This window comes from Microtus oregoni, unplaced genomic scaffold (assembly GCF_018167655.1).
Source record: "Microtus oregoni isolate MIOR12 unplaced genomic scaffold, Mior012 000024F_ref0000369, whole genome shotgun sequence".
NCBI classification, from domain to species: Eukaryota; Metazoa; Chordata; class Mammalia; order Rodentia; family Cricetidae; genus Microtus; species Microtus oregoni.
Window position 1 is genome coordinate 35,996,129 of NW_024543083.1, and position 27,625 is coordinate 36,023,753.

Genomic DNA, 27,625 nt, shown 5'->3' on the forward strand with positions numbered 1-27,625 from the left:
CCCAAGGTAAATATATAAATGTAATGAAAAAACTGAGAAGTTGCCAGGAGGTGTTCACCCACGCCTTTAATCCCAGCACTCAGGAGGCAGAGACAGGTGATCTCCATGGATTCGAGGCCAGCCTGGTCTACAGAGTGAGTTGCAGAATAGCCATGGCTGTTACATAGAGAAACCCTGTCTAGAAAAAGAAGAAAATGAAAGAAAGGAAGGAAGGAAGGAAAAACTTGTCAGTTCATTAAACTTTTTTGTTTCTTAGCCTAAAAAAGGATCTACTACTATACATTATGAATCTACTCTAAGTCAGCATGGTCCAGCCAGTTTTAAAAGGCCTTCCCTTGTCTTTAAACTAAGCGCTTATTTTAATTGGAACCCTGCTAATATGTTACTTCATGTGATCCTCCGAATAATCATATTAGACAAGCTAGTATTTCCATTTTATAGATGAGAAAAGTAAATATCAAAGAACTAAAGGAACATTTCCAACCATCAGGCCAAGAATGGCAAATCCAGAACTCTGCAACAAATCTGAACAATTTCAAATATAAATTCATTCTGATGTAAACTCAGATACTATTTTTTTACAGTCTATTTCTTACCAATTCAACTTGTTGCCCAAAATATTCACAATGTACTAAATAATAGTTACATTTCTTCAAAGCATCAATTCCAAATGTGTTTTCATATGAATTTATCTTTGCATTAGAATCTTCCTATAGGGGCTGGAGAGATGGCTCAGTGGTTAAGAGCACTGTCTGCTCTTACAGAGGTCCTGAGTTCAATTCCCAGCAACCACATAGTGGCTCCAAACCATCTGTGATGAGATCTGGCGCCCTCCTTTGGCGTGTGGGTATACATGGAGGCAGAAAGTTGTATACATAATAAATAAATAAATCTTTAAAAAAAAAAAAAGAATCTTCCTATAATCAGATTACTCTGGAAAAACCTCAGAGAGTAACTCTATGGCTCTGACTTAATCACAGGACTATTATGCAGGCCTGACACAAGACAGTTATTTAAAGTATAAAGGACCAAGTGTGTGAGTGTCTGTGTGCGCACACATCTAGTACATGAATGTGGGTGAACAGGCGGGGACCAGAGGAAGACACCTACTGTTTTCTTTACTGCTCTCTGCCTTACTCCTTTAAAAAAAAAAAAGTCTTACACTGACCTTAGTCTGAACGGTCTCCTGGCCAGTGAGCGCCCAGGATCACTGTCTCCGCCCTCTAACACTGGGCTACAGAAATGCACAGCCACGCCTGGCTTTTGGAATGGGCGCTGGGGTTAGAACTCAGGTCCTCATGCTTGCAAGTGCTCTTCCTCTCTGAACTACCTCCCCAGTCCTCTGTCACATTTTTTATCTTGGATATCAGAATATTTCAAACGTCTGTATAATTCTTCACATAACAGCTTAAAAAACATGAATATGACTTGAACCCATTCATGTTTAAACATGGTATTAGGAATTGAGAACCAGACAGATCTGTCGGATTAAAAATGACCCTAAAGTTAATTGCTTGAAGAAATGAGATCCCAAAGAGTCACAGGATTTGCAATTGTCATTAGTAAGTGGAAAGAAGTGGACCCGAAGAAAAGAACTGTGGACTGAGAGTTGAGAGAGCTGCCTCAAAGATAAATCTTGACCGAAGTTTGAGAAGTATGAGGGTGACATGTATAATTTCTCAATTAAAAGTTAACTTAAAAACACTAAGACTCCTATTGTGTCCTTCCTGGAGTACTTCAACTCTTCCTTCCCTCTAAACCCAGCACTGCACTCTGTCAGCCACACACAGAGCTCATTGTTGTCTTCCCAGGGCTGGGTGCAGCTTCCGGGAGGCTGGCCCACTACCACTTTTCTCTCATCATTTACTATACCTAGCACAATGCTAAAACAATGCTAAAAAGAAGGTGAAAGCCGGTGGTGATGGTGGTGCACGCCTTTAATCCCAGCACTCGGGAGGCAGAGGCAGGAGGATCTCTGTGAGTTTGAGACCAGCCTGGTCTACAAGAGCTAGTTCCAGGACAGCTTCCAAAGCCACAGAGAAACCCTGTCTCGAAAAACCAAAAAAAAAAAAAAAAAAGGTGAAAGCTAAAGAAATACTTGCTACTTTGATGAAAATTACTCAGTTCTTTAATTTCACCTAGTATTACACTTCTAAAGATTCTGAGTCCCTGAGCAAAAACAAAATCAAAGGACCTACTATTATTAAATATCACACCAAACTTTGTTAAAAAAATTAAATTTAAAACCCAACAATTTTTTCATGCCAAAGAAAATAACAGATTCTTGCAGATTTAGAGTCATTATTTTGCTTTTATTTCACTAAAATGAATAGCTACTATTTCTTATTTTTCTACAAATGTACCTTAGATGCTAGACAGCTGAAAAACAAATCTTTTACTCAGGCCAATAAACAACTACATAGTCTAACGTGAAATTACTCTGAAACGTGCTCTATCAATGGTTAAAGATAGGCCAGGTCATTAGCAGTGAGAAAACAGTCTCCCTGGACAGGATTCAGATTAAGCCTATGTTGTACCAAGATGGTTTCTGTCATAAAACATTATGTAATATTACAAATATGCTATTATTAAATTTTTACATTAAACAAATAGACAACTAAAACAAAACCCAGTACTGGAATATTAGTGGCTCATTTCTTTTACAATTATTCCTTCCCCTCCACCTTGTATCCTGTTCCCCCTAGCAACCAAATAAACATGAATATATTAACACTGGCTCTCTTCTTTCTGGGACTTGCAAATATCCACAAACAAGCAAAGACAATCACATTACCTAGGCACGCGGCGGCACCAACCATGGCATAAAGCCCCGGTGTGATGCAGTCAGCCCCAACCTCACACCATTCCTTGAAGATAAACCAGTCGTGGTGATAGTAGGCAAGCTGCTCCACGGCAATCCCCACAATCCTCCCTGCAATTGCTCCAATGGCCATGCTGGGGATGAACAAGCCTGACGGAACCTGTGACAGTAAGCAACACGCTCTAATCATGTGACAGAAACTACATATGGATTTGTTTCTAATAATTGACTCCGTTCATATCCTGATGAAATTCTAAAATCCTAGTACAAATTAAACTACAGCAAAACCCTGTTAAGTGAACAGTTTCGTAATTCTTTGACATCAGTACCATGTGGATTCTCTAAGGCAAAGAGAAAATAACTCACAGTTTATTCATCTTTATCCTAGGCAATGCTTAGTTACCCTCTAACAAAAGTTTCGGTAGTCCAGAGTAAAAAGCAAACAGTGACTGATGTTTCCCATAAAACTGAAATGTGTTCCATGTGAAGCAGTAAATCTCCCAAGACTGTCCTTCCAATAGACTCTTACAATGGTAGAGACAGCAGGCATTACTCTTCAAGTGCTATAGCGTAAGTCAGGCAATATTTCCAGAGCCACCATTATTTTGCATGGAATGTACATGTGAATCAACTAAAAACTGACAAATCTTTACTGGCAGAAATTCTTGGAAGATAAGGAAAGAACATATTGGCATGAACTGAGCTAATTAAAGAGATATACAATGCAAAGGATTAAAACACATTTCACAATCCTCGGTTATAATCCACTGGCCAAAGCTTAGGACTTAACAAGGCTTGCCATCTGCCTCCAGCTTCCTTGGGGTTGGCCAGCTACAGCCACTGAATACTTGGTGTAAATCTACTGACAGTAATAATGCTGGGATTTATGGGGGGAAAAGCAAACACTTTAATGGCTGTTTTAACTAATTTTGCTAAAAAAAATAAGAATAAAACTAAACTTTTTTAAAATTTGATATTCAGTGGACTAAAAAGGCAAGAGAAAAGCAATCTTAAACTCAAAACGATCAAGCTCACAAAAATAAAGCCGTTACTGCAGACGAGCAGAGGGTGTGAAAGTGTGCCGGCCCTGCCAAGTATCAGCTGCTGCAGGAGGGCAGGTTCCTGATGTGAGGAACAGTGCAGGGCAAGCTGACATCTGCTCTCTTTGTTTGCATTCAGGAGAAAGCTGTACTCGGTGAGTCCAGAAGAAGAGAAGGTCCAGGACACAGCATTTTTAAATGCTTGGTGGAGAGTCACAGAGTTTATAGCTCTAGCAATTTGATTCTGAAACCATGGTGTCCATTTATGCTAACATATTACAGAAGTATAGAAGATAGAATAATGGCTTCTCCTGAATCTATGAACATGTTACATGCCAAGGAACAATCAAGACTGCAGAGAATTAAGGCTGTTCACCAGCTGACTTTTAAAACAAGAGATTACCCTGTATTGTGTGAGTGAATTAAAAGTAATTCTAGGGTTTTTTATTTTTCATGTAAAATCAGGATTTATATTTTTAAGAGTTAGACAACAGAAAGACTTGGCCAGCCAGCCACGGCTCTGAAAATGAAAGAAGGGAACATAAGCCAAGGAATACATGCAGCCCCTAGACCATGAAAAGTGTAGAAAAACAAACTCTGCCCCACTGTCCCCAGAGGTCATCAGAAACGTCTTGATTTCAGACCAATGTGGTCTTTTCTGATTCTGGTCTCTGAATTGTAATCATTATGGATAAAATTTCATTTCTCATTATACATAAATATTTTGGACATCTCTAAATTATTCCAATATCATCTCACATGAGCACTTACCTTGATACCAAAAGTGAATACTGTCATTATTATTTTAAAGATGAGTGCTAGGCACAACTGCCAGATAGCTGAATATACTCCAACACCTGCTGGACGGTCAGGAATGTCGTCAACCATTTTGCTGGCATTCATGTCGTTTCTGTAGTCACAGAGAGAAGAGGACTCCAGCGGCCCGCAGTCTGTGAAGAGCTCTTTAATCAGCTCACTGGTGTTGAGCCTCGTGTATGGGTTGGGGAAAGCTATCACAGCAGTGATGGCAGCAACAATAATGACTTCAAGAACAGGATACTTTCCAAACTTGGTGGACTTGCGTCGACGACACCAGGCAATATTTGCCCTAATAAAAAAGGCTCCCCAAAGCCCTCCAAATACTCCTAGGAGAATAAAAGGGAACAGTTCAAAAAGGTACCATGGTGTGTGATACTCCACATAAAAGAGGACCAGACGGCTGTTACCAAATGGATTGATGGACCTCAAAACAAATGCAGCCACCAAAGCAGCAAAAAATGATCTCCATAAAGTTTTGAGAGGAAAATAATAGCTAACCTAAAAAACAGAAAAGAAAAATTAATGCTATCATCTATTTCTGTTTTATTACAAGTATAAACTTCATTGTAGCTAGCTCAAATTTTGTTGCAGTGTGATTTATATGATTTGCCCCAATAAAAATTTTTCTTTGACTATCTTGTAACTACAAATTTACGATAATTAATTGCGAATGTTTAATAATCATTTAAAATACCAAGAATTGTTTATTTTTTAAAGGAGTTTCATATCTAATTCAATAATGTTAGCTAAAAATAAATGTCCCCTTAGAAATTCTTGTTAACTCATTAAAATGAGTTGGTTTATCTCTTCTATAAAACTAAAAGAAAAAAATATTAAAGTCATACATGGGCATAGTTTTATATAAAATATAAAAAGGAAGACCACAGATGCATACAAATAATTTAAAACAAATCTTTTTTGGAAAAAATTAAAACACAATTTTCTGTAGTTGTGGGTTATATATAAAATATTACTTTTTATGTGAGAATTACTTAAAACTTTCTAAAAATTCAAAAACAAATTCTATTATACCAGCTACAAAAATAAAAAGTACACCAAGATACAATTTTAAACGTAATTTTGTGTCATTTCCAATGCTGTTTTTGTACATACCTCTTCCAAACTAAAAAGAACTCCTCCAATCGGTGCCCCAAAGGCTACAGAAACACCTGCGGCAGAAGCAGCTGACAGCACCTACAAAGAGAACATGGCTTGTTTCTAGTTCCCTGATCAAACTCAGCAGACACACTTTATATTCCATGCTATTCCAAATGCTGCTTCTGAGCTTACACATCCTCCTTGTGAAGCAAAGGCAAGTATTTATTCCTAACTATCCTAAGCACTCTGAACATCCTGCCACACTTGATATCACTCTAAGTATGTTCTTAAGGCTTCATTCTAAAAGTACCAACAGCAGCCCCTTGAGTCACCAACTCAACTGCAGAGAAGTTTCAAGGAAGAAGAGTCCACACATTCTGTGGGCCCTGGGCACCTCTCTAGAGACACCTGATCACTGGTGATTTTCTGCCTGTAGACAATCAACGATACTGTAATTTCTTTGGAGGTTTATTGAATTATTATTCTTAGGAATCTTTATCCCTATCACTACTTCGATCCAGTAAATATTTAAAGGAAAATCATCAAATGTTATACTACTATAAAGAGCATGAATTGTATCAAGCTGCCTTGCTGCAGACCAGCTATACAACCATGGTAAGAACCTCAACCTCTCTGAGACTTCCTCTTCTTTCTAAAATGATCATGATGTTACTTAGTAAATATATACAAAGTACTTAGAATACCACCTAAAAATCCATAATACAGGATTTGGATATTTTGCTTTTTAACATACCTAAACTTATATATACAATTATAGTAATAGCACAATAGCTAAAACCATAGGTTTTGGAATCAGAGAAATCTAAATTCACATTCTGTGACTAACTGTATACAATCTAAAGTATATCTGCTAGCCTTCTTTTTTCTTTTCAGACAGCGTTTCTCTGTGTAACCAACCTCGCTGTCCTGGAACTCACTCTGTAGAGTTCTAAAACTCTAAAACTCAGACACGCTTGCCTCTACCTTCTGAGTGCTGGCATTAAAGGTGTGCACCACCTACCACCCAGTTCTGCTAGCAGTTTAAGCTCTACTTTTCTAGCTAATAAATGAAGCAGTACCATAATTTATAATGTTAACAAATACTTCCAAAGTACTGATACATAATAAAGTAATAAAATCACAATTACCATTCAAAGATGAAAATATGATACTTTTAAATGTTCCACTTTGGGGATCTCTATATCCAATACAAGAATAATACCTCAATACTAAAATTAAAAAGCACTAGCTGGTTGGTGGTGGTGCACGCCTTTAATCCCAGCACTCAGGAAGCAGAGGCAGGTGGATCTCTGTGAGTTCGAGGTCAGCCTAGTCTACAAGAGCTAGTTGCAAAACATGCTCCAAAGCTACAGAGAAACCTTGTCTCAAAAAACAAACAAAAAAGTACTATAATTATTTATATTAAAGAAACTGATAAAATGTATGTGGGGGTGTTATATCAATCCCAGCAGGATGAAAGACTAGGGCCTGAGTTTAATCCTTGATGAGATGTAAAGGCCATACCTTAACAACCATAAGATCTCTGTACCATCTAAGGCTGCAAGATTAGAGTATGAAAATGGAATTAAAGACTCTTAAAGAAACTCAAGTCTCTAGAATTGCTCAGGATCCCGCTTTTCATCTAGAAACACCCACAACAATATATGAGCTGCAGCCTAGCTTCATGGTCCGTTAGAAAAGCTCATGCTGGCTTTGCATAGGGAAATGACAGGTTTTACAGCATCCGAGTGAGGAGACTTCCCTTGTTCCCTGTAGGTAACTTTTTGACTTAGACTTCAAAAGTCCTGAAGGCACTCACAAATTTCTGTGTATCACACCCACTTTCCATGACATTAGATACTGTCTCCAGGAGGAAATCATAGCCTGACTTTCCAAGCTAGAATAAGCAGTAATGTCAAATGCCAAGTGAATAAAAATAGAAAAGATCTTTGAGAAATCAACTGAAAGCAAAGGGGTTCTAGCTAGCTTGGCCGAACCAGCATTGACAGTCAATTCTAAAATCCCAAGATTTAATCCAAATATACAATTTATACAAATGCGTTAGAGCTTTACACTAGGAAATCATACAAGGGACATCGAGTTTATGTAGCACTCATTTTCCTGCTAAATGAGCTATAGAGGCCACTCACCTCCCTCTTTTTAGCTTCATTTGTACTGTACTTTGGAAAGAGGTAGGAAAAGATATTTCCACAGCAACAGGCAACGTGGACCAAGGGACCTTCTTTTCCTAAACTCAAACCCGAGGCCACAGCCAGCACTAATGTGATGGTTTTTATCATTAAAGTCCATTTCCCCAAGTAACCTCTGATGATGAATCCACTCAAAATAGTTTTAATCTACAAAGGAAGATGAAGGCAGTTAATTTATTTTAGGAAACAAGAATTTAACTTAGCCGAAACAACCTCATGTTTCACTCACCAAACTACCTACCAAACTTTGGCAAACTATAAAATATTTCATAGTTAAAAAACTTTTTTTTAACCACATATAATAAATCTGTAACATATAATTATGTCTGTAACCAAAGATAAGAGGCAACCCTATCCCAAGAACAAATAAAAATACTATCTCATGGTAAAGTCATAATAATGCAATCAATTAAAGGCAAATTTAAAAATTTCTGTTGTAGGAATAAACATAAAGTACTTAGATACATTTCAGTTTGTCAAGAATAAAGATATTATACCTTCTCACTACACTGTAATCATATGGACTGTCCTTACCTATATCACAGCAGATGAATGACAGACAGTCACAACTGCAGGGATTGACTTCTTATTAAAAATAAATTTACCTATACAGTCTTGACAAATCACAATTTATTTTTAAAGGGTATGTTAGAAAAAAAATTAATAAATAACAGAATTAAATGAGTTCAAGCCTAAGTATTATTCTCCTTTAAATTACTATAGATGAGATAAAAAATAAGTACCGATATTACTGACCTACTGTGGTTAAATTTTGTCCTTAAAATGCAAAATGATCAAATTTATGAGTCATTAGCTTATTTAACCTAGTCAGCAGTCTTAGAAAGTAAGGATACATTACAGTCAGTCAAACAGCAAAGCATAAGTAATCCACCAAAGAACTACAGGCCATAAAGCATTTCTCAAGTTTTGTTGTTTAAACTTACTCATGAGCTATATATTAGTGGTGAAAGACGTGTGTGTGTGTGTGTGTGTGTGTGTGTGTGTGTACGCCCGCACGTGTGTATGTGAGAGAGAGAAAGAGAGATTGATTGATGATAATCAACCTCTATACTATAGGTTAAACCATCTCTTCAGCCCCCAGCTTATACTTAATTTTCTTTTTTTATATATACAAAAAAAACCCCTATTTTCTAAAAAAGTACAATTCCTAAAGATAAAAGGCAACATAGTTTTCAAACAATGACTACTACATGGCTTACCTCTGGAATTCCAGAGCCACAGGCATACGGAGCAAATACTTTCACCAAAGAAACTGCAAGAAAGGCAAAACTCAAAGCCCAAAAGATGTACATTATGTAGTTCATGATATAAGATCCAGGGCCCTAAAAAGCAAAAACAGCTTAGAGTATGAACATGAGTTTTACAGTGTACCACTAACTCAAGTACCTGCCACATTAGATACTTACATAAAATTTATCACTACTGTTATTGGTATTTTTGGATTTGGGATTCAGATATTCACCCATGCTCAAAGCTCCAGGTTCAAGAAATGCTCTTGCTTCGGCTTCCTAAGTAGCTGAGAATACAACCACATGCCACTACACACACAATGGGGTAAAAGTTCGAAAAGTCTCTTGGTTTATTTCCACAATGATAAAAGCTTTATATGAACAAAGTGTTTAAGTAGAATCCAAAAGCTAATCACTATACATAGTAAGAAGCCTTATTTCCATTTGGTAAATTTTCTAGTTTTCATGATTTCTAAAGTCTTGTTATACAGATACATAAGCACTGACCTATGCCTATCCACAAATGTTTTAGAAATTGTTGGAAGAGGTAAATGGTGTTGGCACTTGGATTTTTGCTTTCTTTTGTAGACTTCTTATTTGTTTGTTTGTTTAATGTGTAGATGTGTTTGGTTGTGTGAGTTTATTGAACCACAAGCATGTAGCAGCCCACAGAATACTGAAAAGGATAATGTGAGTCTCTGGAAATGGAATCAGAGCTATGAGCTTCCATGTGGTGCTGAGAACTGAGCTCTGGTCCTCTGCATGAGCAGTGACCACCCTTAACCATTGAACCATCTCTCCAAAGGCTGCACTCAGATTTTATTCTGTTTCAATTCTCCTGAAGACCATTAAACTGACTTTAATTAAGCAGGGTAAAAAACAAATGGAATATAATCCAAAAATATTATTTTGACCTAACTTTGGCTATAATGAAAAATTTTAAAATATATCCATGGAGCTGGAGAGACGGCTCCACGGTTAAGAGCACTGGACTGTTCATCCAGAAGCCCGGAGTTCAGTTCCGAGCACCACATGGTACGCATAACCTTCTCTAGTGAGATCAGATTCCTTCTTCTGGGATGCATGAAAACAGAGCACTCATACACATAAATACATGAATAAACAAGTCTTAAAATATAGAGATGTATATCCATATGTGAATACACAAGTGTTGAATCTAATAACCTAAATTTAAGCTTTATTACAGAACATCATTGTAATAATATGACTAAATATTGTAGTACTGCAAAGAAAAACATATGCCTTTCCACCATCTACAAATACATAAGCATAGTTCCACTCCAAGACCTGCTAACCCTTTTTGTTTGGAGGCACATTTCCTGGAAAGTAGAGATCATCTCAGAAAACTCTAACAGTACACAATGCAGAGATCAATGGGTTGTAGGGAGTCCAGATCTACTGGATACGTCTATACCACAGTTCCTGCATTATTCTCAGTGGGCAGGGGACAGAAAAAATTTAAGAACCAAAATACCAGGAATTCTACCTTAAAACAGTATCTCCTAGAAAAAGGCAGCATTAGCAAGGTCAGAACAGTGGCAGTATTAATAGACCCATTAAATGTGGAAAGGTAGAAAATTTCACAGGACCCCACCGCTAGACAAAGAACTATAGAAACCAACACCAGCTACAAGCATTAGCCTCTTCCAATACAAATGGCCAATGTTAGTTATCCAATACAAATGGCCAGCTGCAAAAATAGACAAACAAAACCAGGCTCAGCAGGATATATTTACAAATTCATGCGCACGCACGCGCACACACACACAAACACACACACACACATTACCTAACAATAATAAAAGACTAGCAAAGAGTAAGGGGGCCATAGAAAGAGTTGGAAGAAGGGTACCTGGGAGGGAATGGACAAAGGAAAGGAGGTATTTCTATTTTAATTAAAAATGTATCTTAAAAAAATATAAAAATGTATGAATTCTTTTAAAGTATTTCAACCTAGAAAGGCTGATTTTATAAATTATAAAATATATCTCGTACTTCCATAATCCATATTTTCCAATCTTAGTGACATAATACATTAATCCATGTATTAACCTTACACAGCTTCTTGTTGCACTAACTATACTTCTCTGCCACAGCTTGGGTTATGACAGATATGACGTGACTCATATGACCATGCATTTAATGACACAAAAGCTACTTGAAACAATCTGCCTTTGTTCTCATTGTATTTAGAGATTTTTCCATTCCTCTCTGCTACATACAGACTTTACCTTTTTATCCTTAAGTATATATTATAATCAGCTAATATGTGATTAATCCTATAGCTACTGGAATTGGACAGATCTGTCTGTATCAATGACTAACTCATCTTGAGCAAAGACGTACCTCTGCTTGACCTATGATTAACTCAGCCCATGTTTTCCACTGTGGACATTTATCCCTCTCTTCAAACGTTGTTTCATTAGAGCCCCAACAACACTGTTCATGGTTGTACCACAATGCACGGAGGCAAATGCCCTCCTTCAGGTCAGTCATCCAGTCAGCAGCAATGTCTATTAATCCAGCCAGTGCTCCTGTAAGAATAATGCATTGGAAGTGTTCCAAAATATAAGTCTATTTAGGGACAGTTGAAACTATCTAGTTAAAAGATTAATAAAAAGCAAAAAATCTTCCTATAAATAAAGGGTGAATTAGGAACTATTATCTAAATTTAAGATTTAAAATTTTAATTTTTTTATTTATTTTTATTTTTTTTTTTGAAAAGAAAATATTTCCGTCTCCTCCCAGCCTCCCATTTCCCTCCCCCTCCTCCCCCTCCTCTCCCCCTCCCCCCACTCCTCTCCCCCTCCCTCTCCAGTCTGAAGAGCAGTCAGGGTTCCCTGCCCTGTGGAAAGTCCAAAGTCCTCCCCCCTCCATCCTGGTCTAGGAAGGTGAACATCCAATTTTATTTTTAATTTTTAAAAATTTTAAATTTTAAATACAATTTTAAAATTGTAAATAGCTCTATTTTAAAATAAAAGTGATATTCTTTGCCTGGAATTAAAACCGACACGTCATTAAAATTAATTGCAATTTTAGAAAGAGAAAAAGTTATTTTAAAACCATTAAAACACCTTCAAAAGACAAGGAGCTTCACAACTCTGGCAACTGAAGTCAGGATGTTTAATTAGCATGTTTCCACCCTAACCTTCATCAGTAGACTCAGAAATGATAAAGACCTCACAGTTCGACGTGGTGGTACACACCTTCAACATCAGCACTTGGAAGGCAGACTAAGGCTAATCTCTGTAAGTTTGAGACCAGTCTTTGTCTACATATCAAATTCCAGTACTGTCAGAGCTACATGGAAACTGTCTCAAAACAGACAAGATAATAAAATAAAATGTCCATTAAATATAAGTAAGGAACTGGGCTGGAGAGATGGCTCAGAGGTTAAGAGCATTGCCTGCTCTTCCAAAGGTCCTGAGTTCAATTCCCAGCAACCACATGGTGACTCACAACCATGTATAGTGAGATCTGGTGCCCTCTTCTGGCCTGCAGGCAAACACACAGACAGAATATTGTATACATAATAAATAAAATAAATATTTAAAAAAAAAAGAAAGAAAAGTAAGGAACTTCACATCATTCACTGAATTATTTCATAATAAATTTAATTTTTTCTCAATTATGAGAAAGCTATACATATGAAGATTACCTTACTGACAGAATACTAAAAATCATAAAGCTATGCTCAAATCTAGATCATTCTTATCAAAAGAAATAAATGGGTCACACAGACTTTTTTTTTAAAGATTCACTTTCTTATTTTATGCTGATGGATATTATACCTGCATGTATGTATTATGTATTATGTATGTATGTATACCACATGCATGTCTGGTGCCATGGATCCTCAGGACCTGGAGATCCAGACAGTTGTGAGCTGCCATGAGGGTGCTGGGAATTGAAACTGGGTCCTCTACAGAAGAACCCAGTGCTCCTAACCCGTTAATCATTTCTCCAGCCGCCAGAACACAAAATTCTTAGGCATGCCAGTTTTCAATACTTTTTTCTTTTCTCCACAAATACCTACTGTTTGATGTTTTCTGTTTTACACGACAGAAGTCGAGAATGATTAACTATCCCTATGGTACTCAGAGCATCGGCTGCGAGCTGCTCCCCTCCACTCTCCAGGGAACAGACCATGCACCTAGCCAAGCCACTTCACTTCTCCTGTGCTGTCTCACATCTGTAACAGGGTCAAGATGACTCTAATGATGGAGACCGCCACGAGGTTAAATACATGCAGAGCTGCTAGAATACTGCATGAGAACAAGTACGAGCTACTGAGTATGATACTAAAATACAAGACACTTCACTCATCCAAACCATTTGCTTTCACTGATAAGGAAACTTGAGTCAGCCAAGTTGGTGAGACCAAGTGCCAGAGCCAAAATTAGACTCAGAAATCTCTGCCTCCTGGCCTTATATTTAACTTTTTGTTTTGTTTTGTTTTGTTTTTTACCAAAAGAAACAAACACTCTAAGGGGGAAAAAAAAAACAAAAACAAAAACCAACAATCTAATGTACCTAAAAATCAAGGCAAGGAAGAGTGAGTTCTTCAGTTAACTTAAAAACCAAACCAAAGTTTTGCCGTAAACTTTTTCCTTACCTGAAGCCAGTCCTGTCAAGGTAACTACAAGCCATCCTGACCAGGCATCATATAGACTTTTTGTCATTTCCCATGCTGATTCCTTTTTTTTACTATTGATCTGAAATTAAAAATATTTGTTTCAATTTTTAAACTGTATTTCTACAATTTTTGAGTTTAGTTTTCTCAAGTTATCACACAAAAAATGGGACAAAAATCACTCTGTAGGATGTACCTAAAACCCAGAGAATAAACACCATGCAGAGATCTGTATTTTAAAGCAGAACCTCTGGATTTGAGTGTGAGGGGCCCATAAGTCACACGGAAATCCGAACTACATCAAATCCAAATTTTAACTGCTACACACAGATAGCTTACACATCAGAAGTCAGATAACAGCTGAAAACGTCTGGCCTCAGTACTTAAGTAAAATACAATTGTGTTTAAAAGTTAAAATTAATAAGACAGAAAATGCTTATAAATAGAGTCACATGGGTAAAGAGACAGCCCCAAAGCTACAGAACTGTGAATACATAGAAGCAGAGCTTCAATCCCACTTGTAACAGCCAAAGACTCTTTCGTCACTATGTAAGCCAGAAGAAAGTGTCCTCAGCTGACTGTGAGTGCAGGCTGTTAAGAGATTAACAAGAAAGAGCTGGGTGGTGGTGCCGCACGCCTTTAATCACAGCACTTGGGAGGCAGAGGCAGGGGGATCTCTGTGAGTTCGAGACCAGCCTTATTTACAAGAGCTAGTTAGTTCCAGGACAAGCTTCAAAGCTATAGAGAAACCTTGTCTCAAAAACCAAAATGAGAGAGAGAGAGACAGAGAGAGAGACAGAGAGAGAGAGAGAGAGAGAGAGAGAGAGAAGAAAGATATTTGCACACACACCTGTCTTCCTAAGAATGTTCTAAGCCCATCCCTAACTAACTAGCTTCTTTGTCTTACTGATAGCTTAGCTTTCAGAGCTCTACTGTACAATCCTGGACTTCACCACTCACCCATCCTGTAGGAAAGCTACAGCTGGAATTTCAACATACTGATCTATTTAAAGCCAAAGGGACCAATTAAAGACACAGTAAATTCTATGGTGACTTAAGAAATTACATTCCTTTCATAACAGAGGTACCCAACCAAACACAGATATCAACTACTTTTAGAATTGTCTTAAAAAGTCACTAAATTCCATTTTGCTTTTCCTTGATAAAAATAAGCATGTTTTTGAGAGATAATATTAAATCATTTCAGAGTTTGTTATTCTTGTTCGTCTGTTTGCACATAACAGTCATTTAATAAACACTTGCTATGATGTTTTCAGAATAGAAACACGGTGTATGCACCAATCAACAAAAATATAGAAATTATCTAAATGTTTATCAATATGATATTGGTCAAAAAAGCTGTAATGCATATAAAGATGTAATATTACCTGTTACTATGTAAAGCAAATTAAAAACAATGTAAAGTATTTTTACTCAGTGGTAGTTTTCTGATACTTACACTATGATACTATCTAATAAAAATTGCCAATATGGACTAGATTAAAAAAAAAAGTGGTTCACAGAAGAAAAATTCACAAACAAACAAAAAGGCCCATGAAACCCCCTGAAGCTTTGAAAGAAAATTGTATGTGCCATGAGTTAAATTCCCAGGACAAAACCTAGCCAACCAACCAACCACTGTCCACATCTAATAATCTACACAGATCAGCAAATAGTATTTGCAAAATGATAATTTCATGTTAAGAAAGTATATCCTCAAAGTTCGAGGTGAAGCAATGGATTTTACTGTAACGAAGGCGGTGTCAATGAAGACGGCCTCGGAGTGAACACAACGACTACTCTTCTAGAACACTTGCTATTTCTCAGGAAATAGCTATGAGAATCTAAAATGGCTAGTGAAACACTCATAGCTTTTCAAACTATACTTGTGCGATGCTGGATTCCTTTTTTAATTCTTTAAGCAAAAAAAAAAATAACATTAGAATGCAAAAGCAGATATAAAAATCCACCAGTCTTATTAAGCCAGGCAATCATGAGGGAAAAACAAAACACAAAAAACTCTGCAAATACTTTTTTATTTTATAACATGTATTATCTTTATATAATATTAGTTAGGTTTACAAATAGTGTGTTTGTGGTCATAATTTTTAAGTGAATTAGTATTTTTAAATGTTCTAAATTTTAGTACTTAACAGGGAACTATTAACTTATATAAACAAAAGTTTCTTGAGGTTTTTCAATACTTTTTCTAGTTCAAAGGACATGTGAAGAAAGAAAGAAAGAAAGAAAGAAAGAACCGCAGGAAAGAAAGAAAGAACAGCCAGTTTGTGTGTTTCTTCTCAGTTACCCTCAGGTCAAGAGCAGCTGAACAATCCTCACTTTCATACGCAGCACAATCTATCACAGCTCAGCTTCACATAAAAACAGACACCAACCAAAAAATCATAACTAATTTGTATTAACTTAGTTTTATAGTAAATTCCAGACAATAAATAAATAAGCTTTAAAAATCTGGAACTTTTATTTCAAAGAAATTTTCTTTCTCTTTTTGAAAAATGATGCTTTAGATTATAGCAGTTTGTGCTCACTGCACTGTGGGATTTTGGGGTAGTTTTGTTTGAGACAGGTCTCCTGCACCTCAGCTTCTTGGTTACTGAAATTATAGGCAAGCACGACAACACTTCAATTTTATTTATTTTTCCTCTAAGGAAAAAAAAATGGGGGCTGGAAAGATGGCTCAGCAGTTAGAGCACTGGCTGCTCTTCCAGAGGACCCAAGTTCAATTCCTAGCACCCAGATGGCAGCTTACAACTGTCTGTCTTCAGTTCCAGAGAATCTGGCACCCTCACACAGATATACATGCAGGCAAGACACCAATGCACATGAAATAAAAACAAATCATTAAAAAAATCAAAAACAAACAAACACAGTGGCTTGCTATGCACACACAGCTTTATCCAGGATCTAATTTGAGAAGTATCTCAGCATGTATTGCTAAGAAAGGAAATGTAAAAAAACAGCAAAATCCTACAAAACCTTTCTTTTCTCAGTACATTATCTCCCTTTTGCATTATTCTTCTGCAACAGGGTTCTTTTTGCTTTAGCAGCTGAGATGCTGAAAGAAAGCATCCTGGAGTCCTCACTCAACTCCTATGCTGCACTTCTCCCTTTCCTTTGTATTTTGTCTAATTTTATTTCTTTTTTTTAATTTCCTCAATTTCAGAAAGTACAGGGTATAAATAACCAAAAGAGATAAACCAAGACAAAGAGGGAAAATGTATCATGTATGACATGTCAAATATATTTTAATGCCTATCAATTTGGTGAACTGAGATCATTGGCAGAAGTGTAATTTTTTTTTTTTTTTTTTTTTTGGTTTTTCGAGACAGGGTTTCTCTGTGGTTTTGGAGCCTGTCCTGGAACTAGCTCTTGTAGACCAGGCTGGTCTCGAACTCACAGAGATCCACGGCGATGGTGGCGCACGCCTTTAATCCCAGAAGTGTAATTTTAAATGATCCATTTTGCACTACTTATATAAAATACTGAAAACACTTACTCGTCTGTGCCTTTCTCTGTCTTTACACTTCTCTCGAACCCAGTCAATAGTATGGAAATCATCGTATGTACCAACACCTGGGATCGGCTCATCCAAAAGATCCAGCAAGTGTGTAGAGCTATTAATGCTGCCTCCATTTGTCATTGTATAATGAGTTCCTGCAGAGAAAAACAGAAAAAAGAGCTTATTTTATGTTAACAGTGACTTTTGCAACTTCCTTACAAATCGGTAAGTTACAAATGTCATCACACAATCACTGAAAAGTAGAGGAAATACTGATTATCTAAAATTTATTTCTCTTTTTGGATAAATTAAGGTAAAAGGGATACTCATGACCTTATACCAACAAGCAGCCCAATGATCTCTGGTATTCTGGTCAAGAGGATTTTGTGTGGATTACTATTATTTACCACCACAAGATAAAACTCCAGTTAGAATACAACTTGTGAAGACTGATAAACAGAAATGATTTTCATCTGGTACAATGCAAGTAATTGCTTTCTAGTAGGAAAGATAACTCAAATTATGAATTTTCTTATTGCTGCCTGTTGTTTTATTTCTTCCCGTCACAGACTATATATATTTCTCTCACCTGTTTCCTGAACTGTTTTTTTTCATCATGCTGGCTCCTCATTAGGATTAAGTAAATCTTTGACAAATATTTACTATATATTTTATATGTGTAAACAAACATAACGAAGGTTCTGGGATGCTGAAAAGACAACTGGGGAATTGAAGAAATACAGAGAGCTTTTACATATGAAAATAAGTTCAGCTGGGCAGCGGTGGTGCACACCTTTAATCGCAGCACTTGGGAAGGAGGCAGGGGCAGGCAGATCTCTGTGAGTTCGAGGCTAGCCTAGTCTATATGAGCTAGTAGGACAGGCTCCAAAGCTACAAAGAAACCCTATCTCAAAAAAGAAAGAAAAAAGTTCATTCTAACATATAAAATTTTTAAGTTTATAAATGCACTGAGCTGCCAATTATGCAAAAGGGGGCCTTAACAAAAAGTTCATAATTTAAATATAAACCCTTTGGAAAGACAAATGAGAATACCCTCCTAGGCTCTTATATCTGCATATTTAGTCTCCATTAGAAAAACTGTTTGGAAGAATTAGGAGGGGCGTTCTTGTTGGAGAAGGTGTCTGGGATGGGCTCTGAGAGTTTAAAAGCCCAGCCAAGCAGAGTCTCTCTCTCTCTCTCTCTCTCTCTCTCTCTCTCTCTTTCTCTCTCTCTCCTGTTACCAATGATCCCTCAGCTCTCAGCTATTGCTCCATTGCCATGATTGACAGCTTCCCACCATGATAATGGACTAACCTGAATCTGTAAGCCAGCCCCAATGAAATGCTTTCTTTGCTAAGAGCTGCCTTGGTCATGATGTCTCTTCACAGCAATAAACAGTAACTAAGACATATACAAATAATCTCAAGTCCACAAGTTCACTACTAGAAATTTTTCTTTAAGTTTTTATCTGTATAATCTTTGAATAAATTAAAAATTATGCACAGTGTGAGCAGAATTTTCTAAAACATGTTACAGAAAAAAAAACCCAAAACCATAAATGCCAGAGTACTTATAAAATAATCAAAAGTCAGCCAACAGTTAGAAGGCAAGGATTTGTGGCATGGAAGTCACATGGTTACAGCTACTTAACTCCGCCACAGGACCACACAATAAAGTAAAGAATATATCAGTGGATGAATAAGAAAGCATTCTAACAAAAGTTTAAGAAACAGATAAAAATTGCCTTTAAAAATAGGATAAGAAAAAGATAAAGGGTAAGATTTATCACATTAGCTACAGTTTGGCAAACCCTAATCTACAGACGTTGTGCCAAAAAATAAATTAAAAATAAATAAAAACAAAAAATAAAAATGAAGTCTACTTCTTTTTTTTTTAACTTATAAGAACTAAGCAAACTTTCTAAGTGACTTTGCTTTTCTGTCTTTCTGTTGTAAACTAACTTGTCCCCTTATATGTAGAAATAAATAACCACAAGCATTTCATCAAATAAACTATCATGTAGCAACATCAGAGGCAGAGTCTTCCCCAAACACTAGGTAACATGTCTGATGTCAGCAAGAGGTCCTCCTACATACACTTGGGGAGTGAAGTAAGAGTGGCAAGGAGCTTCCATGCCAGCCCAAAAACATTAGCAATGTTAAACCAACAAAACACACCATTTCCTCATCATTCAACTTTCCTAGAAGCAGGTATGAAAATGTGAAAATCTACTTCCTTTTCCTTAGTAGAATTCTCTCATCTCCCTATGGAAAACACCTGAATGTTTACAGTGGGAAGGTGTAACATGTCTACAAAGACAATAATATATTGATTTAGGTGTTCAGGCAGAACTGCTCCAAGAATAAACAATTTAGTGGTATTGGCTGACAGTTTAAAGATACAATCCCTGCATTGCAATGTTCATATTCATTTATATAAAACACAAACTGTATTTAAAGCTTTACATTCTTCTATTTTGATAGAAGCTACTTTAAAGCTACACATTTTCAGAAGTCATTTATCAAATTATAAAAGTATTTGTGATAGCTCAACAAATATAAGAATATCTACTTTGCTTTCTTTTTTGTTTGTCCGTTTGTTTTGAGACAGGATTTCTCTGGGTAGCTCTGGCTGTCCTGGAACTTGTTTTGTAAACCAGGCTGGCCTCAAACTCAGAGATTCACCTGCCTCTGTCTCCCAAGTACTAGGATTAAAGGCATGAGTCGCCACCACCCTCCAGCACAAATGTACTTCCTTATTTGGGAAAAGCATGTACTTTCTCTAAATTTTACTCTTAACATAATTAAAAATATAATACATTCATACATGTTTTATATCTATGGAAAATGTTATGATTTATATAACCTGGTATATTTAATGCAAATGCAAAGACCAAACACAGAATGAACGGATGTGGTAAAATGCTATTTCTCCAATACACTAGTGAACTAGAAAGTAGAAAGGGATTGCTGGTCTCATTTTATAAAATAGGAAAACAGGAGCACAACAAACACTTATATTCATAATCACATGTTTTGGATTTACTCTATGGAAACTATTCTAACTTGCCAATTCACAAAACTATGCAGCAAATCAAAACTTCTAAAAACTAAAACTTTTCAAGAATTCAAATATTTAGTATGGGATAACTCTAAACAGTTTGTATATATTTTGTTCCACCAAACACACACACAAACTAAATCATTAAAAAGAAAAGGAGGAAAAGACACTTTAGCCTACTCTAATACATCATAGAGATGCATTCACACCCCACATGTGCAGTAACTTTAAGGGTGTATTTCCTAACATTAACCACAGTCGTAAAGCATTTCAAATGTGTCATTTCTTTGTATACAGTTCATAGCAATATATGTATGTGTGTATAAAAGGTTTTAATTACATACGCCAAAATGAGAAATGGAAATCAATTACATGTATATTAAATCTTTTAATAAGCAACAGATTAAACGTTACCTTTCAACATCATCTTACACATGAAGTAGACAAGTTTATACACTAACTTAAGTTCTCTTAGAGTACACTCCTTTACACTAAAACAATATTTCAAGAGTTGGCTAATATAATATGGCTTTTCTAAGACTGATATACACAAATAAGCTCTGGAAAATAAAGAGGTCTTCAAGATTAAAATAGATTGGTCAGACCTCTGCTCTTCCTTGATTATGCCTGCCTTTGACTTCAGCAAAAAATGCCTCTTACAGGGCTGGAGAGGTGGCTCAGTGGTTAAGGGCAATGCCTGCTTTTCCAGAGGTCCTGAGTTCAATTCCCAGCAACCACATGGTGGCTCACAACCATCTATCCTCTTCTGGCCTGCAGGCATACATGGAGGCAAAAGGTTATACACATAATAAACAACTCTCAAAAAAAATTTAAAAATACATCTCTTACAACTGAATTTTATTAACCTAAACTTACAGGGTGCCCTCGTTTGCTTATCTGTAAAGACAGTAATGGAGGTGTAGGAGAATACCTTTTGGAACTATGAATGAAGTTCCATGACCATTATTTCCTTATCCTGTCCACATACTTCCCCTGAATATCAGAGAAAACTATTACCAGGGAAGAGTAGAACACTAAAAAAGTTAGTATTATTGGGGCTGGAGAGATGGCTCAGTACTGAAAAACACTCACTGCTCTTGCAGAGAACCTAAATTCAGTTCCCAGCATCCATACAGAAGCTCACAGCCATGTGTAATTCCAGGTCCAGGGTTTATGATGCTCTCTTCTGGCCCCTGCAGGGATTGCATACATGGGGTATACATACAAACATGCATGCAAAACACTCATACATATAAAATAAGAATAAATAAATTTTTATTCAATATTATTTCCAAGTTTCAAATTAAGAATTCTAAAGGCCATACAAAAGAGAAAAGCATAAAAGCAAATACTTCAAGCACAAGAGATGACTTTTCTAGAATTCAAAAATCTATAAGGAAAATAAATGGCTTAGAATTTCTGCAAGGAGCCATATGAGGAACCCATCTTGCTCTATTACATGAGATGTGCTGAGGAAAGATGGGAGAGAACCAAGTAAACAAGATTCAGACTTGTGATTGGCTTCAGCCTTTTCCACTTCCTATAAGTGAAATATATAGACTATATTTACTTATAAGCTGGCCATATTAGTTTACATGATGAGTTTTTCATTCATGCTTTCTGTTTGTGTAAAAGGTCCGTATTAATATAGTACGCTTTACTTCTCTTCTAGTACCACATCTTCAGCTTTTTAAAGAAAACTTTTACCCCATAAAGTCTGCAGTCTCGATCTGGAGATCTATCAGATACATGCCTCAGTCAGCACTAGGCACTGGATTTCAACTCTCTGAGGGACAGGTGGAAGAGAAAAGAAGGAAAGGAGGAAGAAATGGGAGAGAAAGAAAGAAGGGAGGGTCCATCAAAACTAGCTGCTGGATATATAAATTTCAAACAGACTGATATAAAAAATGAAGCCAATTCATTTTGACAGCTAAACTATCAAATGGCTACTTAGATTCCAAGATATTAAACTATATTAAAGACAATCCCCCCATGAGCCTGCAACAGAGAGAGAGAGAGAGAGAGAGAGAGAGAGAGAGAGAGAGAGAGAAACAAATACACTTCTCTGGAGGTTTGCCCACCAAATATCTGTGCCTGCAAATCTAATATCTACTTATAGTTACCTACCAGTTAAAATTCAGTAACAAAAAGTCTGGACAAATATTTTCCTCCAGAGGAGCCTAGAAAAGAAATCCCATGGCCTTAATATACTTTGATGTTAGGTTTTAGAGAATCAAATCCCAACTTTGTCACCTATTAGCTTTGTGAACCAGCACCCATTACTTATTAACTTTTTAGCCCATAGGTCCATTCTGTCAGCCACTCTTAGCTTAGAGGCCAGTGTGTAGATCAGAGGCAGGTAAGTAATAAGAAAGGTTAATCTTTGACAGATAAGAGGAAATAAAAAATACCTTTAATTTTATTCAAATGTTTTGGTGTCTAAGACTTCACTAGAGTTTATTATATTACGATATTCAACTAATATGATCAAATCAAATAGCATTAATCTTAACCCAAAACATTGACAATATGCAAAAGAGAAAGGAAGGAAAAAAGTATCTTCTACATTTAGGCAAGGAATTCTTCAACTGCAGAGTTGGTGGGTGGAAGTCTCAAATTTTTAACTAATAATGATTATGCTAATATATAAACAAAAGCAAGTCGCTTAGAAGTATAATCAACAACATAATTGGGGCGATTTCACAGTTCAAATATCAGCAACAGTGAAAGACTTCACTGAGTAGAAAAACTCCTCAGTTAATGAACTGCAGAGTGGCCTGCAAGTGACTTCAGCAATTAACCATAAAGAAGGCTTTTCAGCGGCATTTCATTCTTCTACAGCCATAGAACTCAATAACATTCAGACGCCCATGAAAATAAAATGCATTATTTACTAGTTAGCTGTAACCTAAACACTTATCTGTAGAAAATTTAAGTCTAGCTACTCAGTGAAGAAACATTTCTAACAGATAAAGAATAATCTTTTCAACAAATGATCCTGAGGACAGCTATCCATGCAAAAGAATGAAACTAGACGGCTACCTCACACACATACCTGAACAAAAACTCAAACTGATCAAAAACAAAAATTAAGATTACCTAAAAGTGTATAAAACCCTTAGAAGAAAATATGAGTCTTGTGACCTTTACTAATTAGGCAATTAGTAAAAGCTCCTGGCACTTGTTGAATTCGAACGTGCAATAGAGTGTTCTTAATACAGTTCTTCTAGTACAACACTGTAAGACAAGAATTATTCTCCATCTGAGAAATTTGAAAAACAAGAATAGAATATTATGAAACAAAATCAAAGTCACAACGTAAATAAGTAGTGGAATAAGTACCCAAACCTTTCATTCCAAAGTCGCTGCCACTGTATTAGTAGGGTAAAAAATAATTCCATGATTGGTAAACTTATATTTTACAGTAAGTGGACACCTTTGTCAAGAGTAGGTTCAGAATGATTAGTCAATGATTAATTCCTAAGCATACCTGCTTCTGTACTTAGCCTATGGAGAACCATATTCATAACAATCACTATGGGAACTCTGCCTTACTTCCAGGCTCCAGATCACTTTTTACTGTATTGTTTAAAATGCTACAGCAAAAAGTGTTACGGGCTGAAAGGAGCCTAAGTGATTAGAGAGCCCAGATCACAAGCAAAAGGACCAGTCTCTGGGTATCTCGAGCCCAATAAATGCCAGGTAGGTGTTACAACTGGTTTATAATTCCAGTCTTGGAGACAAGAAATCATAAAAGCACGGGGGCTAGTAAGACTACACTTACCTGTTGTTCCGACACAGATAAAGATTGCCCCAAATTAACAAGGTAAAACATGGTCGAGAGAGACTCCTAAATTACCCTCTAACCCCCATACTCACATAGACACACACGTATGCATGTCCACGCACACACATGCACGCACATACGATAAAAAGAGAACATGTGTACTGATAGTCATGGGCAGTGTTTTGTCCTCAGAACACACATTCCAAACCTGCTGTGATAATGCATTCCCACTTTCCCCCTCAAGTTGCTCAAGACTGACCTTCCACCACAAAAAGACACCTTTACTTACACAAATTAGAATATGCCTCTAGGTGTAACTCAGAAGCTAGTCTATACGTTTGTGACTGTCGTTTACAGCATTCCTCACTGACACACTTACAGGTACATAACTACATAAAATCAAAGTTCAATAAATGATACTATTTAGTAAGTGGTGATTTTTTTTCCCACTTTTTGTTTTATCTTTTAAAAAATACTGGTCAATTTCACAACCAACAATTTAAACCTAAAAGCTGAAACAAAAGTAGAAAATAATAAGTATCAAGATTATTTACTTTTCCATAAATTAATATTCTTTATATATCTCCTGCTAGTTCTCAACATATAGTTGTTGAGCTGTATTAAATAAAAAAAATTACAAACTGCTACAACTTTCTTACACTGAATTCAGGAATATATTCTGTAGTTATATAAACAGCAACCTTTTTCTATGAGAAAAACATTAAAATGGCATTCTTTCAGAAAAAGGTAAACGTACCATTGCTTAATAAGATTGTCTTTCCAAAGATATGAAGGTGAATTTGGCATCCCCACTGACATTATTATTGCTATCACAGCAGACAAACATAAAGCATAACACTGAGCACTATAGAAGAAAGAAGACAGAAATCCATGTTCAGGTGTTCCCTGCCACAGAGTTATGTCTGTCTTGAGAGCAGCGGGTGCAGCTATGCCTGTTCTCTCCCTCTGGGAGTTTATTGATAAAGAATGGTCATCATGGTAAGGGAAGAGAGGTAACTGCTGGAGGTTGATAACTGAGGTCCCAGGGTTTCGGTAAATTAAACAAGCAATGGCAAGGGCTGCCACTGCGACTCAGTTGGTAGCTATTTACTTAGCATGTACAAATCCTAAATTTGATCCCCAGCACTGCATAAACTGGGCATGGTGTACACACCTGTAATCCCAGCACTTGGGAGGTAGAGGATCAGACGTTCAAAGTCATCTTAACGACCTTTCAAGTCCTAAGCCAGACTGTTTCAAAAGACAAAACAATTGTGCCAAGCTTGGAGCTTTGTAGTGAGTAAGGATCGGTGAGATGGTGGCTAGATCAATGACGGAACAAATGAAATATAGAAGTATATAATCTGAAATTTTGCTCAGTCATCTAGTCACATTTAAGTATTTAAACAAAGACTTAGAAGCTTATACAAAATCCAAAAGAAGGCATACAATTAACGGGTAGCAATGCTGAGCCCACTGCCTACTTCAATGTACTCTTTGGTTCTCTATTGTGTTGCCACCTCAACAGGAAAGACAGCAGCCTTAGATAGATAAGGTAGATAAGAGAGGTAGATAAAAGTTCCTACGCATATTGGAAGCAGGTTAAACATTCACTTCTGATGTCTGTATATACAATATGATACAGCATCAGAACAAACAGTAAAATTTGAAAAAAAAAAAAAAGCTAAAGTATATTTTGATCTGAGTTGTAAAGGAAAGAAGACACACACACATACACACACACCACACATAAAAAACGTACACATATCAATTAAAAATCAAAAATAAAATTTGAAAGTATAATTTTGGCTACTCGTCTCCTATGATGGTATAAAGTAGAAACCTCAATGCAAGAAAAATGCCAAAATTACAAATTTAGTATATGTGGTAAGAAGTCTGCTCACAACCTGAAAAATGAATATAAAAGGCATTTCTGATGTAGGATAAGCCAAAAGATTACTTAAAATGAATCACAGTAAAGTGTTTGTTGATTACTTTTAGAAAACAGAGTGAGAAATAGTGAAATGATCAGGATTTTTTTTTGAAAATTTAAAATTGAAATACTATGGGCAATATACATCGAACAACAGGATCTTGCTTATGACAGTGTTTGAAGACAAAAAGTAGTGCAAAACAAAGCATCGCTAGGATGAAATAATTTATTTTTCCTTTGTTCTAACCAGAAGCCTACTGGATGCCCTTTTGACAACAATAATATATTTTAACAGCTGGATTCCAAAAGTTGTACAAAAAGTGGAGAATTATGTTTTCGGGAGAGAGGAAGACCAAACCCACCCGCAGAGTCTCACGGGCAGGGGAGACTGAGATACATCTACCTCTCTTCACTACCCTCTTTACTGTGCATCATAAAACTGGGCTATAAGTTTTCATGCAACACAATTAATCATCCTCTGACTAGCTCTTTACTCCTGACAGCATTTTTTCATTCTATTCTCTTCACCACAATGCCTGGCAAATTCCCTTGTTCTTGGGAAATGGCCTACTTAGTAACACATGCCAAAAGGGAACTTGTCTCTTCCTCTCCTAAAGAGCCACAGAAAATTCAGTCTAACAGCAGTTCAAAGAAATTAACATCCTTGACCATTTTTTTTTTAGTATCAAAGCCCTAAGCCCCACCAGACTGAAGCACATGTCTTCTGAGGCTTGTACACGGACTGTTAGAAGAAGAATGCCTTATGATGGGCAGGGTCAAATTATGTGAATCAAACTATTAAGTTTTAGCTGCTAATATTACTACTGTAGCTACCAACAGTCTCCACAGTGCCTACTTGTAATATATATAAACACAGAGCTCCATAAGTAATTCAAATAAAACAAACGGCAGTCAGTGCTTTTAAAGGCTTTTTACATGGAGTAAATGGAATGTTAAACCTGTCCCAACCAACCCCACAAAAAGTCCAGGAACTGCTGAGTTGGCTCGGTACATTAAAAATTACTATGAAGTCTGACAAATGCATTTGATCCCCGGGGCCCACAAGTGGAAAGAGAGGAACTCATTTTCCACAGGTGTCTCCATGCACATGTCATGGCACAGGTTACCACCTCCCTCCTAACACACACAAAGAAAATAAATACAATTTTAAAAAATCAAAACTACAAAAAAGGATCAGCAGATGAAAGGAATTCAACCCCAAAAAGATTTAAATGCCATAAAAAAAATGAAGAAAAGCAACATAGTGAATAAAACTAGCAGTACAAATAAATCAAGTTTTTTTTTCTTCCTGAAAAAAAAGAAAGCGACAAATTATGAAAACCTGGTTATTTCTACATAGCAAATTTACTCCCAAAGATGGCTGTTTCTAAAACATAATTTTAATCTCTAATCAATTATATATAAAGATTTCT

General features: G+C 36.5%; 1 protein-coding gene across 8 annotated transcripts in view; it reads right to left on the bottom strand.

The window, feature by feature from the left end:
• Positions 1–27,625, bottom strand: part of Clcn3 (chloride voltage-gated channel 3) — an 89,388-nt gene that overhangs the window by 15,250 nt on the left and 46,513 nt on the right. For all 8 annotated transcript variants that reach the window (XM_041673747.1, XM_041673751.1, XM_041673746.1 and 5 more), the window contains 8 exons: positions 17,410–17,567; positions 13,875–13,974; positions 11,606–11,793; positions 9,209–9,331; positions 7,929–8,135; positions 5,794–5,874; positions 4,633–5,178; positions 2,795–2,981 (listed from right to left, as the gene is read on the bottom strand). In XM_041673747.1, coding sequence (XP_041529681.1) covers positions 2,795–2,981; positions 4,633–5,178; positions 5,794–5,874; positions 7,929–8,135; positions 9,209–9,331; positions 11,606–11,793; positions 13,875–13,974; positions 17,410–17,567 — 1,590 coding nt within the window. The remainder of the gene's footprint in view (positions 1–2,794; positions 2,982–4,632; positions 5,179–5,793; positions 5,875–7,928; positions 8,136–9,208; positions 9,332–11,605; positions 11,794–13,874; positions 13,975–17,409; positions 17,568–27,625) is intronic.